The sequence below is a fragment of the Parambassis ranga genome, chromosome 22 (genome assembly GCF_900634625.1).
Source record: "Parambassis ranga chromosome 22, fParRan2.1, whole genome shotgun sequence".
Lineage (NCBI taxonomy): Eukaryota > Metazoa > Chordata > Actinopteri > Ambassidae > Parambassis > Parambassis ranga.
In genome coordinates, this window is record NC_041042.1 from 13,287,116 (window position 1) to 13,303,336 (window position 16,221).

The 16,221-nt window shown below is 42.5% G+C and overlaps 1 protein-coding gene across 1 annotated transcript in view; it reads left to right on the plus strand.

Moving 5' to 3' along the window:
- Positions 1-13,342: 13,342 nt before the first annotated feature.
- Positions 13,343-16,221, plus strand: part of LOC114427663 (single-stranded DNA-binding protein 3) — a 28,048-nt gene continuing 25,169 nt past the window's right edge. Inside the window, exon 1 of the mRNA XM_028395841.1 lies at positions 13,343-13,583. Within this exon, the coding sequence (XP_028251642.1) occupies positions 13,528-13,583 (56 nt within the window). The 5' untranslated portion in view covers positions 13,343-13,527. The remainder of the gene's footprint in view (positions 13,584-16,221) is intronic.

Genomic DNA, 16,221 nt, shown 5'->3' on the forward strand with positions numbered 1-16,221 from the left:
CCGTTGTTAAAGTTGTTAAAAGTAATCATCAGTGATGGTCATCACTGTTTATTTGGTGACTGCACGGTGGTGACGGCGGTTTAGTAGTTTGTCAGAAATACACCAGAGCCTGTACAACTGAAAACAACAGAGAACGTATACAGTCTGCACAAACCTCACTGACCAATCTGTTGCATTTCCTGATATCAGGTTTCACCAGCTAGGACAGTTCTATGGTAAAGCAGCGATCAGTAGCATTGTTTTATGGACTGTCAAACAATTCCACATTTCTCCAACAGATCACAGATAACTGGGAGTCAAGTAGTAGAATATCATATGGTGAGATGTAAGTATGTGTGAACGCTCTTTTGATGTCAGCCACAGTTTTAAGGCTTAATTTAGGGCCACCGAATGACCAACAGCATGTTGAGACTATCAGTCTGCCAAACTCCCATCCAATCTGATCAACTTTAATTAAAGATGGATGAACTCCTAGTTTTATTAATGAGGCTCCTATTGTTGCCATCTTGGCTGCACCAGACTCTACCTAACACCTGGTTAATCCAACTTTTGTGTGTGTGTGTTGGGGGGGGGGGGGGGGGGGTAGTGATATTAGTCATGAAATATGACTCTTAATGTTTAGCATTGCTGTACGTCCGTGTAAAAAGACTTTGGTTCAGACACTGACGCACTGCCCCAATCATTCATACTCTTTGCTGCCAGTTTTTTTCATAAGATGATTCAAAAGATTAGGAAGCATTTCATGGTGGTTGTTGTTATCTTCTCATCACCTCGATTCGAGTGTTTCTGACAGTCAGAAGGACGCAATGAGCCAGGACTTTTCCTCTGAATCCAGTGGTCATGTTGAATTTGTAACCAGTGTAACAAACCAATACATTATAGCATTGTAGTCTGATGGTAGAGATTCATGTGCTTTGAGTGTAAGATTTATAAGTGGAGTCAGCCTGGAGAGAAAGAATGCACCTACAAGATTCATTATGACATGTTTGATGTGGAACATGCTCAGGAAGGTCTCTTCAGACTGGGTTAAGACGTTTGGTGGTTGTGTTTCGACTCTTGGCTTGACTCTAGTTGTTGATTTTCATGGACAGATAAAGCAAAGAATTACAATCATTCTGCAGCGCAGCCTATGTACAGAACATAATCATAATTGCAGCAATCATAGACCATTTTCCCTCATTTAGAATCTGATAAGGCATCTTTTTTTTTTTACAATGTTACACCCAAAAAGAAGCTAATGGACCGTACCCTATACCTGACCTGAACCCTCACCCTGCAATCATGTGATTTGTTTGGTCAGTAAAAACAAAACACATTACACTGTTTTTGCATCTCATGCAGCAGCAGCAGCAGGAACCTCATCTCAACTGCTACATTCACCCAGAGCTCTGTGATTATCGTGGTCACCTGCCCTTTGACCTTCCAGATTTTCCTCCTTTTGCAAACTTTTCAGTTTTCTTATGTTGCCTCTCTGTTCATTGCTTTTTCTATTCGTTCTGTTTAGTAAACCAAGCCTCAAAACCCTCCACCGTGCTCACGACACATCTGGTTTCCTAGGACACTTGTGGTTACCTAGGAATGATGTTAGGTTTTACATGCTGGTGACATCACCCACAACCACTCCACCCCTCCACTACCCCCCCAATCCTCAGTGTTGCTGCGGCTCTAGAAAAGGAGAGTTTAAGTGGCCAGAACAAGGTCAATTCTAATGTTTGAGAACCTGCAATGGAAATGCTCAAAAAAATATTTCAGAAACAGATTCCAACATTGGCCCCTCGTTGGTGGAAAAGCCTCAGGGGTGAAATGGGATCAGGCCCCAGAGAACCCCACAGTGTGTGTGTGTGTGTGTGTTTGGTAGATGCACATGTACCTGAATGAACATGTATGTGTGTGTGGGTGCAGATGAAAGTGCGTGTGCAGTGTGTGTGTTTGTATCTACTCCCGCCAGCCTCTAATGGGGATCATGTGTGGAGTCAGCAGCGCAGACACACAAAAACATGCTAACCCCCACCCCCCATGCACGGTCTGCATTAACACAGATGTGCACGCAAACACACATAGACACACACACACTCTCTCACACAAACACACACACACAAATACGCACACAGAGCGTTCCTCAGTCAGCGAGTTAAGAACAACTCCTAGGGGAGGTAAAGCACCACTTTCTGTGTGTATGTGTGCGTGTGTGTGTGGTAGAACACACACTCTGTTTCAGAAGGATGGGGGATGGTGGTGGGGGGTGGGGGGGCAGAAGGCTAAGGGGGAGGGGAGGGAATGAGAAGAAGGGGGGTGAGGAGAGAAAGGAGAAAGATATGGGCAGTGAGCAAAGGCAAAAGGATGGAATGGGTGTGGGAGAGTGTGTGTGTGTGTGTGTGTCCATGTCTGTGTGTGTGTGTGTCCATGTCTGTGTGTGTGTGTGTGTGTGTGCGTCCATGTTGGTGTGTGTGTGTGGACGATCAGGAAAAGAGCAGATCGACAGGGAGGATAGAGTGAATGGCTGAGAATAAGGGAAAGAGAGAAAGGGAGAGAGGTTGAGGGGCCCTGCGCAGGGGGGAGAGGAGGCCCTGTAGTTTTGGCCGAGGGGCAAGACAGTCAACAACACATGTATCCAAACCTGCAGACGAACCTCTTCATCCAGCATAACAGCACAGAGCTATGAAACCCATAAACCTGCTCTGCATGTTTGCTGTTGTCATTCGGTCATTTTAGTCCTGCTGACCCCTGCAGAAGCATCAGGGCTGCTGATGACTGATGAAGATCTGGATGACTTGAACATAACATACCCAATAAAACCAAAAAGAGTCGCACCACTTAACTTTACTAGTGGTTTGTACATAAAAAAAAAAATGTATTTTGATAACCATACCACACATCATTGAAAACACAAGAGTGGTGTGTTGGAAATGTTCTCTTTTGTTCCATTAAGCTGATGTAGGAAATTTCATTTTAACACAATTTCCAACAATTATCCAACAAAGTCAAAACAACCTCAACAGTCCCATCTTTAAAATCCAAGATGGCTGCTCTGTGCTTCACTACCATTAAAAAGCACAGTACTATTCTGTTAATTAGCATTTCTGCCCTTATACATGAGCACAGTTTAATTAGTAGGATATCTTCATGTATATAATATATACTGTTATTAACCAGAATAGCTAACAACACCTTGCATCAGGAATGCTATGCTAATAGCAGCTAGAGAAGAATTGATGTCTAACATTTGTTTCATGATTGCTACTACTGAACAGATCTAACTTAATAACAGAGAAAACATGCAAGCTACAAGCTTAATCTGTTATAAAAGATTGCACTTTGATTCTTTTAGATTCTTGCTTTATTTTGAATAAAATCACAGACTAGGTGCATTGTGCATTCTGAATTGCCCACATCTAGTTTTGTGTCTCTTATTAGCTTCATCACTATAGCAACAGCAGCTGAGGCTCTTGGGCATTGTAGTATTTAGAGCAACAAAACTAAATGCTCTTCTTTGTTTTTAACTTTATTTTTATTTTTTTAGGTACCGTAGATGAATATTTTTAGCTGAAAATCCTTCTCATCAACACACAGTAGTGGATGATAACATAAAAATTAAGAGCTGTTAAAGACATGTGAACATCGCCCACGGTCACTCATGATGCAAAAATAGAGCTCCCCTATGCTCAATCTCTGAAGGTGACAGAGAAACAACATCTGAAATTACTCTACTAGTTGAAAGAAAATAACATCTGTAGACTGTCTGTGCAGCCAATTATACCACCGCACACTCATGTTTGTGTCTCTGATAAAAAAATATAAAAAAAGGTCTTGTAACTGTTCAAACGTTTTTTTGAGAGGACACACAATCTGGATCCAATTTGACATCCAAGTCGACATATGTTTCTGTCGCGAGCTTTCAGGTCAAATGTAAATAAAAGGCTGTGAGCGCTTCATGTTGTGAATTCTTCACACAAAAGCTACAGAGAAGGAAAAAAAAAAAGAAAATTGCCACATTGCTGAATTCATAGCAAATGTATGACCTATGCTTTTGTGGAGTGTTGAATGGAGCGTTGCCCTTATGAGTAGGTGAAAAAGTTTGATGCTGTGCTGTGACGGTTGAGTATAGAGTTATAGGTTCTGCTTTATTAGTTACCTGATTTATAGGCTTTACATTGAATTTAGTCAAAGAACGTACTACTTTTATTTTTATTTTTTTTGTACATTTTAAATGTTCTGGCATTATATAAAGATAGCTGCAGAAGCTCACAGTATGGTGGCAAAAACATCCTCTTTAACAATCATTGGACAACCGACCAGTTTTTCAGCAGTGGTTGCAGTAAACAGAGATAAATATAACAGATAAAAATAGACGCCTTGTAGAAAATGTGTATCTCTTTAAACCATGAGGTGACCGTGTTATGTCACCTGACCTCTTAAGAATCCTGTTACAGGGCAACATGTCTTCCCGAAAAAACGCCAAATCCGCTAAATATGACACATGGTTACATTTATACTACGATCACACCCTGTGATGGACCGGTGACCCATCTTTGTTGTACCCCCACCTCATTTAGGACAACTGTTTTCTTCCACAGACGCCATTTTCGCTGCCATCATGATGAGTCCCCACCCCCATAAACATGTAGAGATGCAGCCAGATACACACACACACACACAGGGACTGAAAAATTAACCTCATCATGGAGAGCTTGTACGGGGCTTCGATGGCCCATTGAATTGAAACAGAGTCGGTTTGCTCATGCAAAAACGTATAGCTTTACAATAGTTAGCCTCTTAAATAAAGCTAACTTACCGTAAATGTAGCATCCCTGCTCCTGCTCCATTTAATGCATGGTATTGATCTCTTTATGTAACCCTCAGCCTAGCTGTTAGTGCACTCCTAGTCATGTTCTGTTTATGTTATTGCTGTTGGTGTCAGAGGTACCTGTCCTGCAGTTTGTACAAAAAAGCAAGTGTGACAAAGATTCTACAGGGGCGGTTCCTGCAAGTTCCTGCAGTAGAAAAAACCCAAAGACAGTGATGATATTCATTTATGGATAGGGACGGATTTAAACACTGAAGAGTTGTTCCTAGTTAACCAGGGTTTACACCAGAAGCGTTACAGAAGCGCCGCACAGCAGCATGTTTTTATCGCATTTACAGAGCGACATCACGACACATACACACAGGGCGGCTTCTCACCTTCCACTCTGAAAACTGCTGCTGCGTCCCTCCCTGCCTTTACCTTTCTGATGCTGTCATAAAAAGCATGGTATTTAATATAAATGCTGTTTCTCTCCTCGTACATGGCTGCGGCTGCCTTTCTCTGCCGGTTGCGATGTTAAATCAGCGAGAGTCCGGTCTTCACAGCGGCTGCAAATCCAGCTTTATGCTTCTTTCAAGCCAGGATTCACCTGTGTGAATGATGAGCAGTAGCTATAGCTAGCATTCACGCAGCCTGTTCATGGCAGTTTTATATAGTATAGCTCGGCTGTGTGGAATGTACCAATGTGGAACAGTGAAGCATTTAGAAGTAGTATCAAAGGAGGGTTGGTTTCTGTGTGAATGGGTATGGTGGAACACTCCTCAGAAAATTCCTTTTAAGGTGTATGCTGAGGGAGCATCAGGCCAGCTGTGCATAGGCAGAAAGAGAATGAAAGAGGGTCTCCATTGCTGTTTTATTCCACAGTCTCTGTGTTGAGTGGCCAAAAAGTTCTCGTAAACCCTTAAAACCCTCTAACATATAAAGAAAGTATATATGTATAAACTTAAGGGCCCAAACTCACCTTAATCTCCCTTAACCTGAGAGAGAGAGTTGTAGCTTTATGATCTTTGGGCAGAGCTAGTCTAGCTGTTCTTTCTCTTTTAATATGTTAAGCTAAGCTAATACCTTCTGTTGTAAGCTTCCGATTTAGAACAATACAACACATTACCCCAAATGTTGCACTATAATTTGTAATATATTAGTGGCCTACATTGCACAAACAGAGGTTTTTGTTGTTTTAAAGTGTGATGTTGTTACAGCGTGAACCTTTTTTGCACGTGTGTGTGTATTTATATGTGTCAGTCCCTAAAGGCATGTTGCCGTCAACCATGGGAAGTTGTGTGCCTGACTGTAAGTCCACAGTCCTGCCCTGTCAGAAATAGGCCGGGTTAGGTTAGAAAATGTTTCATAAGCTTAGACTGACCTCCTTCCTCTCTGTTTCTCTCCCTCCCTCCCCCTTTTCAGCCTTTCTGTTTCTCTTGGTGTCGCTGTCACCCTCTCACCTAAACATTCAATGCCAAAATATAGTGTAACAGACGTTATTTTGGACAATATATATATATACACACTGATGCCTCTCTGCTGCAGAGTATTCCAACTTCACCCACTATTTCTTCATTTTTAATCTCTCACAAAAGTCTCTCCTCTCATTAATATTTCCTGCATTCTGTTTTCTGATAGCTTTGTACTCCACCAGTAATATTCCTCCCTCTAAAACCGACTGAAGGAGGTGACTGAAATACTTGAATTATGACACTACAGTATGTTCTTGTAAAAGTGTTGCAGGTGTGTGTCTTTACACAGATGTGTGTCCATGTGCGTGTGTGTGTGTGAGAGAGAGAGAGAGAGCATGTAATTGCATGCATGTGTCTCCGTGTTCGTCTCAGTCTACCATTTGACTGCCATCTGAATCTGTGGCACGTAGAGCAGAGCTACGAAACAGCAGATAGACAGACAGCAGGGAGAAAAAAATGAAAAGTGTGTGTGGTGGAGGAAGAAACAGGAGGGGTGAGAAGGAGAGAAGAAGTGAGGAGGAGGAGGAGGAGAAGCAGGAGAGAGACAGAGAGGAAGACGTGAGAGTTAGACAAATAGAGATACAGAAAGAAAGAGAGAGACGGGCTCGGAGCGGGAGGAGGTGGGGGTGTGGGGAGGGGGGGGGCATCAGCATACAGAGGCAGTCTGTGGTCTTCCAAGCAGCAGCAGCAGCAGCAGCAGCAGCAGTAAAAATAGGGGAGAAGAAAAACAACGATGGCTTGAAAGATTAAATTCCTGTTGGAATAGGAAGTGCAGAGAGAGGGAAGGGCAGATACGGGGGGAGGCAATGGGACTACTGGTACTGGTTTTGGCTTTAGTGGACATTGTTTGAAGAAAAAAAATCCACCTTTTCAAAAGATAACATAGTAATAATATCAGGCAACAGCTGTCTTAATGTATGAGAAGCTGAAAGCTCACCAAAACCCAAATATATAAAAACCAATTAGTGTTTCCTGGACTGTATATAACTATGGATGACTTGTTCCAATGTCACCCATATGGTTCTGAAGAGCCACCTGAGGCTCTGACTGTCACCATGTTACCAGTGTCACAGTCCACCTAAACTACTAATACAGACAAAGAGGTGGAGCCTAAGGCCCTGTTCACACTGGAAAAAGTTCATCCAGCTAGAGTAGGATTGTGGATAGCCTTTAAACTGGATATGTTCAGACCTATTTTCAAATCTGGCTATCACACACGTGTGTTCGCACACAATCCGGTTTAATCTGGCTTGTTTAAAAAGCAGTTTATTCCTTTGTAGCCGTGTGGAAAATAAACTCAGGGCAAAGCTGTCATAGTTCAACCTGGACACTGTCCCCGTGAACCAGAAGTATCACATCGCTTGCCGGATTGATTGACTCGCTTTTGAAGGCAGCACCTAGAGGCTGCAGGGTGAACTGCATGTGCTTTATGTTTCAGCTGGCTTTTGGATGGATTTTAAGTGCTGCTTGTTGAAAAAGGTGCTCATATTGTGTTACTGGTAGTCTCTGTGTTGCATTCAAAACAACAACATGGAGTTCCAGATGTTTGCTGTAACTAGCTTGTGTAGCCTACCTGTGGCATGTGGCCGTGTGAGCTCACCAGGATCTTTGCTTCCTTCTATTATTGTCTCTCTGCTGGTACACCACTCAGGGCGAAGCACGCCGTTTCATGACATCACTAGTTTGCATCTCTTCATGTCCATTCGTGTTTTTGTGATGGAATTTGCATAGAGATTTTCTGTTGAAACAATACACAGTTAGAAACCCGTCGAAGGATGTGGGAAGGTGGTTTTAGTTAGGATGGACCAATAATTTCTTCACTAAATTTGGCACCAATGTCAATTTGATTTATTACAGTTTCAGGGTCATGAAGTTGCATGTGTGAGCAAAAGTAAATGGACACCACATACAAGTTATGCAGAATGTTTTTCATTGTACTTACTGCTATAGTCTACTAGATCTGCAGCTGATGATTTATTGTATTATTGATTGATTGTCTGTGATAAATCAATCAATGTTTCTGATATTTTATGGACAAAGCAGTGTTAAATGTCCTGAAAACGTCCATTCATGTTGCAGCCTTTTATTTTAACACATAAAGTAACTTGTCTGTCATGAGCTCTTTATTAGACTCTACAAGTGGTTGATGGATAATAAACCATATTAAACCCAGGTAGCTGGGTGTCCACATACTTTTGTCCATATATCACCTGCTCTTTTCTTGTAGTGGAGTCCTTGTGTGGAAATATCGTAATAACAGAAAAAAAGGTTTGTGGCTGAATTGTTCTGTCAACAAACTACTTGAATGTGCCTCACTACAAGTTTTAATTTACTTTCAGCTGGTTTGATGGATAACGATTGCCCCAAATGTCAGTGCTGTTCTTATACGTCTTCTCCTTTTTTCCTGTAACAATGGTTTGAAATTTTGATTTAGGCTGATATCACACAAAGGAAACTGTATTACTTACAAAGGGAAAGCCTGTTTTCAGAAAAGAATACAGAGAGGGGGGAGAAGGAAGGAAGTGATTGCCGAGTGCTGGAAGGAGTCCCACATCTCTCTTAGAAGCCAATGAGCTCTGATAGAGAAATTCCAACAAACCGACTGATTGGCACTGCAAAGGATGCCATTCAATTAGAAATGAACATGTGAATGGAATGCTTCTGAGAGAGATCTGGAGTGATGAAAAATACAGGTTTGGCATGATTGAGCTCAAACCTGTTTGGGGATTGCACGTGTGTGTGTATGTGTGTGTGTGTGTGTGTGCACTCTCCCTGATAGGATAGGGGCTTCGTTAGGGTAATTACAGCTTTGCTATGTAAATAAGCCTGTCATAGAGGAGGGAGACACACCCACCTCTTTTTCAGACCCAATTAACCTAACTCCCCTGGAATTTACATACCTAACTATCTCTTTCACACACACACACACACACACACCTACATACACACACACACACACACACACACACATGTGTACACACACACACATGTGTACTCAGACAAAATCCAACATTATAGCACTTGTATTCACTTTATAAAGGAGCAAAGATACTTATCAGTGAATTCTTCAACTTTTTCTTGCTTCCACACAGTCAGACACCAGGCAGCGAAGAGTGTGTGTAAACTCAAGTGTGTGTGTGTGTGTGTGTGTGTGTGTGTGTGGTTGAGGCCATAGACTACAGCCAGCCAGGTGATATCTGTATGCATAAGGCATCACCCTGGGCTAACTGGCTGCTGGAGCTGTGGTGAGCAGCATCTATCATCTCGGGCTGCTGATGAATGTCTGTCCTGAATGGCTCTGTGGTGTAGAGAGGGGAGAGAGAGAGAGAGAGAGAGAGAGAGCATGGAATGACTCATAGTGAAAGGAGGAAGGAAAGGCAAGGTGGAAAGGAGGATGAGGGAGAAGGACAGAAGGGGAAGGATGAGAGAGAAAAAAGAGTGATGGAGAAGAAAGCAAAAGACGGAGAGGAAGGATGAGGAGAGAAGTTGAGAAATATTCAATGAGATTGATGCATTGAGGAGAAAGGTGGACGTAGAAGAAGGTGAGAGGAAGACCTGGACAAGGGGGGGAACCAGAAAGGAGGAAGAACCAGAAAGAGGGGAAGGAGAAAGTGAGAGAGGAACAGAGATGAAGAGATAAAAGAAGGATGGTTGCATGAGGAAAAACAGAGGAAGATAGTGGCAAAAAAGGCTTCAAAGTAGGTCAGAGGAGAGGACGATGATGTGGAAGAGGAGGATGAAGAGAGACGAGATGGAGAGAGAGATGGAGTTAGGATGGTGAACAAACCAGAACTTCTGGTTGTGTTTTGCTGGATGGTGGTGCTGTGATGAGATGGACGGATGGAGAAAACAATGTCGGCCTCATCTGCATTTGATACAATAGAGGAATCATACAATAGATGCTGCTTGTGTTTGTTCTGTGCAAAAGAGGAAGAGCCAGTGCTCTCGGGGATCACTGGGTTCTTGGATCAATACTGGTGCTATGATGAGACAGTGATAGAGTTTGTGGTCTAGAGCTTAAAAAGATACCTACGCCATCATTTTCTCGGTTTCTCCTCCTTCTTCCTGAGACTATATGCGCAGACTTATGTGGCTGAATCTGGCTGTTGTTGCTGCTCTCGCTGGCTCATACACTGGTTTAATGCTGGTTCTATAAACTGACACGGATCTTATTTCACCTGTGGTCAACGGTGACTCTGTTCTGTTAACAGATCATTTTGAAAATCACATTTTGACACAGTTAAACTACACAATCAGAAATTCTACACACCCAAAACCCTTGTCCCTGAAACCTCGTAGAACCGGTCCTGCATTCTAGCATCGACTAGCTCTACTTTGCATACTTTGCAGCTTCAAGCATGGCCAGACCTGTTGTGGTTTTCTCCTCTTTTAACTTCCTCTTTTTCTCACTGCAACAAGCTTCTCCTCCATTTTTTTTTGGCTATGGCGACAAATCCCACATTCGTCTTTGCTGTAGCATACGAGTTCAAACTGCATGTTAGGATTTTCTAGTAAAGACAGGATTACACTTTTACCTACTACACTCCAGACTGCCTTGATTTACAAAATATACTTTTAATTAACAAACATCATATGTATAAATAAAGACACAATTCAGAAAAGATCAAAAAAGTGTTTTTCATTTTTCACTAGAATGGGCGTAACTCCATCTCTCTGTGAATACTGATGGAGAACAGCAGATGTTAAACCATTTCAATCAGGCAAAGAAGAGGAAATGTATCCATTTCCATATTATTGTACATAATTGGATGGAGATAATTACAAAAACAACCAGACGATGTTGTTGCGGACACATGTTGTTTTTATGTTCAGCTGGTTTATTGTGAACATGGTATCTGAAATGTATGTGAATATGAAAAGATTAAGATTAAAGATTAAAGAAATATTACAAATGCATGTCTAAAGCAGGGCGTTTATTTATCACGTGTGCATGTAATTCCACATGAAGTCACCATGTGTTCTTCTTCTTCTCTGCCTTGCTTGCTGTTTATATTGTTATATATTATAGGACATACTGTCTTAATACTGTCTTGCATCAGTCAGAGAGTGTGTGTGCTGTTGAATGTTACATTACACACACTTGTCTAATGTAATCATAAATAAAGATTATATCTTTTGTTTTTTTCTCTTATTCTTTTATTCTTTTAAAGCATGTCTACACATCGAGAGGTTTTATTTCTCATGTAAAACAAACGGCCTTAGCACACATACAGAAGTATTCTCTCTGTCTCTTACACACACACACACAGATGCATGCGCTTTTTTTCCTCACACACACATACACACACACCGGCGTGTGCACAACCATACACGCACACAGACAGTCAGCTGTGCCCTTCCCACAGCTAGTAGCACGAAAACAGAACACACTGCCTGTCCCTGCCTTACACACATATACACACACATATGTGCACACACACAAGCTCTGCAACGGCCCTCTACACACTCTTAAAGGGACATGACACTAAAACATGAACGTCCCTGTCATGTGCTGGCCACATGCCTGGCCGTTACATAGGTACATCAGCAAAATGTATTATGATGATAATAATAATGTAATTAAAGGTGAACGGATGTTAAGTTAAGGGTGAATAAGTGTAATTTGCAGGAATTATTTGGGAGAGGCTCACACAGAGGTGAGAAAAAAGAACATTCAATGTGCCCATGTTGAGTTTACTGTACCTTAAATAATGTAAATAATGCTGATCAGATGGTTTGTTTGGATGTTTACTGATGAGAATGATGTGTCAAAATATATATATAAACTTTCATATACTTGACCAGGAATTGTGACATCTGAGTGAAATGTTTTTATTCCTGTTTGTTTAATTGTAAAAACAACATTAAAACTGAGACAATAAATTCAGCCCTAACAAAAATTTCACACGATTCCAAGTCAATCATGCTGAACAAACCCTACAGATTATGGTAACACTCTATGTCTGACTATAACTTGACATTAATAGGACCAGAAACTTTAGATGTCAAGCACGTAAACAGACTCTCTGTAAAGCATCTCCTCTCTCTTCAAGAGAACCAAAAGTAAACCATAACTAAATAATGGCAAAAAAAGAGTAGTTTCTGTTAAGACGGTGCATAAATGTTGGACAACGCAACCATCTAACCCTCGAACAAAAGTGAGGCCAATGCCTATGGGTGCTGCCATCTTGGAAAAAGACGCCATCTTGGAACCTGCATAGTACATGGTTGCTGTTCCACTTAAACTTTACCCACTCGTGCTGTAAGCACAGCTCTCCCCTCAACTTTTTGCTTTGCTGGGCTGCTGCATTCCATAAAATCTTTCCTGCTGCTGTCACACTATGTGTATTGAGATCATTGACAAAATAAACAAAAGACTACTTGCATCTTTATTTGCTCTTGCACAATGAACACATGCTGTATTGTCACTGGCTAAATAAATATTATGCACTGCTAAATGCTAATGTTGTGACCAGCAGTTTGCTACTTTTTAGAATGCATTGTGGGATTCTTTGTAGGCAGTATATGGACATATTTCCTCAATTTTGTACAATGGGTGGAGCCATAGCCATGTTGTCCATTTTTATATACAATCTATTTGCTTCATATTTATTCAGCTAGTGGTTATATGTTTTATCTGGGCAACAGAAGTCCAAGTTAAATGTGCTGAGAAAATAATGGTGGTGCCTGAAAGTGTTTTTTCATTTTGCTGATGTCTCCCAAAAAGTGGGCAGGCAGTAGTAGGAGAGTGGGTGAGTTCAGGCAAACACACAGCATGGGGCAACATGGGACATGGAGAATATATATGTCATTGAATCACATCAGCGGGGCACATAAACACACTAGTGGATAAAACACGTAGTGTGGCCAGTTTTCCTCTTCTACATGTACAACAAGGCCCAAACTTGAAGGCCTCTAAAACACAACTTGAACTTGAGTGAAGTCGAGAAAAACTGAGACACTGTCGCTTTAAGAAGCCCCCACCGTCTCACAACAGGGGGGGCGTGAGCTGAATCCAGGAACAGCGATTGAAAAAAAAAAAACGCTCCACCAGCGGACTGTTTCAAGTTCCCCCCGGCTGAAACCCTGCCTGATTTGTGGGCAATGTTGGGGATGTAGAAAAAAAAAAGGAAACCGGAGCAAAGAGAGCGGAGGGAGAGACAGGGAGACAACACTAACTGGGTAGCTATGGAGATAGTAGGTTTTCCTGGTAGCTTTCTTTGACAGGTGTCGAGTGGGATAAAATAAAGTATCAGAACAGCCTCCAAGATGTACGGCAAGGGTAAAGGAGCTGTGGTCCCCTCCGATAGCCAAGCAAGAGAAAAGTAAGTAAATTATTGCACTGTCACAACAGAAATCCAGCAAAGAAGAGTGTGCTGCTAGGTGGCTAAACTTGCTAACTGATGTGAAGCAGTTAAGTCACTTAAACATGTGAAACGAGCTTTAAACGTACGGAGCTGCACAGAAAAAGTGATAGTTTGTGGGTTGTGTTTGTCACTTTTTGTGCGCTTGTACCTTTCTTCTCCTGCATCCTCCAAACTAACTGGCATGGCTGCTAAGTTAGCTCCAGCGGCTAGCTGCACTGCCAGTTTCACTCCTGTTTCTTATGTTGTTATTTCACGTAAAGCGGAGTTGTTTAAAAAAGATAAATAAAAGTTGCACAGGAACGTTTCTGCACGTGTTTTCCAGCCTATGCACGTAAATGCTGTTCAGGCTGAATAGACTGTGAGAGGAGCGTGGATGATGGGGGTCCCACTTCAGCTCCCATCTTCGCCCCGTAGTGTTGGAGGAACAATGCGCTTCGGAGCGACGCTGTGCGTTGTAGCCTAGCTGGCTTTGTGTCGCCTCGCTGAAGCAGCAGGTAAAAATAGAATACAGCTGTTTGGAGGGCTTTGTTACTAAACACCATAGGAAGGTGTTGTAGGATTGTTCCACGGTGGCTGTGGCTCCAACCGTGCTGGAGACTTTGGATCCATGCGTGCGTTCGGGAGGGCAGCGAGCTCCGCGCAAAGCAGGAGAGCTGCGCTTCTTAACTTTTGTTTGTGTGTGACCCGTACAGATTTATCTTCAGTCACCCCAAGTTGTGCGAACCACCAGTCGGGGTTAGATTGAACACAGCAGACGCAGAATACAGGCAACACAGAGGCTGGTTTATCCGGAAACTTGCACGGTGTTAGCTTGGAGAGCTGTAGCCCTCCAGTCCCTTTGTCTGCATGCCTCTGTCTCGATGCCTGTTGTTCGCTGAGGAGATACGTGCCGCACGTCTACCAACACTTTAACAAGCCTTTACATACATCTCTGATATTAATTCCACACCAGATCCTACATTGAACCCTCTATATTCACTACCATCAACAAAACCTCCAACTTAAGACGATTTAATAAACTTTTTTTTGGTGTAATTGTCAAGTATTGTAGGTAAAGAAGCGTTTACACACTTTATTCCTCAGTTAGAGAACTGAAGTGGGACAGAATGGTTAGACTCATTCATGTGGATGTTTGCATGAAGAGATTCACAGACGCCACGTTACCTCAAACCCCCCCTCCCCTTTATTCTTTCTTTATGCATCACTCTTCTTTCTTCATCTGCCTCCTGACTCTTCACTTCCCATCCATCGCTGCTCCTCAAAGTCCTCATCCCTCACTTCAGTGCTGAATTATTGAGACAGACTGAAGCAGCTGCTCTCAGCTTTGCGTCAGGCTTGAGAGAGACAGAAGAGAAAGAAAGAGACAGGAGAAGAGAGAGAAGGAGATGTGGTGGGCAGACTCATCCATGTTTAAAGAGGGGGTTTTGTCGTGAGCCTCGGGCAGGATGTCAGGTGTGCCGATGGTGTACATCAGGGAGAGTTCCTGGTCTATAGAAGTGCATGCATGCACTGATGTGCTGTATCAGGGAACGGCGGGTAGGAAGGTCAGGGGTCACCTCGTGCGGTGTGATGGAAGAATATTTGCATTAAGAGCAAGTCACATTCATAAAGTGTCCCACCACTGTCCCCTTTTCCTCTCCATCATGGCCCTGAACCACCGTCTTTTTTCCCTTTCTTTAAAACTTCCATCTTATGTTCAAGTCAGAGCAAATCTTCCTCCTCCTCCCTGTGCATCCTATAGTGGCTCCTCTCCTCAAACTTCTACTCCTCCTCCTCCTCCTCTATGAGCTAGCTTTAATAATGCAGCATGCCAGGTGCATGCACAAGCCACCCCTTTTGCTAGCCACACATACACAGAGCACACATAAAAATTTCATTGAAGGCCTCTTGGGGGGCATCTGCAGTGTGATCCTCCTATCCCCAGACATACAACCAAGTGCTTTACTGTTTGTAATTGCTAGCTAAACTGTAAGGATGCAGTGTGCAGATAGAAGCTAGCAGTATCAACATTGGAGGCTGGAGCTCTGTCCTTCATACAAGGCATTTCAAATTTCTTACAATTAGTTAAGATCCATAGGTGTTTATAGGATCAGCAAACTCTCTGATGTACAGTACAGTGTGTATAGTGTGTGGGCCAATACTAGCCTGACCTGCTCGTTGGCAGTGACTTACACTCTACACCAGCGGTCACAGAGAGCTTTGTGACCTACAAATTGCTAGGAGCCTCAGAAAGTGGTCAGATTCCCCTGGCTAAGTGGTCAAATATATGTGTGTGTGTGCGAGAGAGAGAAAGTGAGAGCGTGTCAACAGAAGTGGAGTCTTTAGCCTCTTAAAGAGCATCGGTCATTTGTACAACAAGCAATCTGTCCCGCTGTCTGTTGAATTAATTAAGTGGATGCAGCCGGATGTGTGCTCTTTTGCTTGAATTTATTATGATAGATTTCTTGCCGTTGTATCAGTGTAAATCACTTTGTAAAGTTCAGCTTTGTTTGTTTGTTCATCTCCATGTCTGCTTGTTCATGTATGTTTTCTTATCTCTTTGACTATCTATGCGAGGGAAACACCCTCAGCTATTTATTGCCTTCCGAGCAACCGA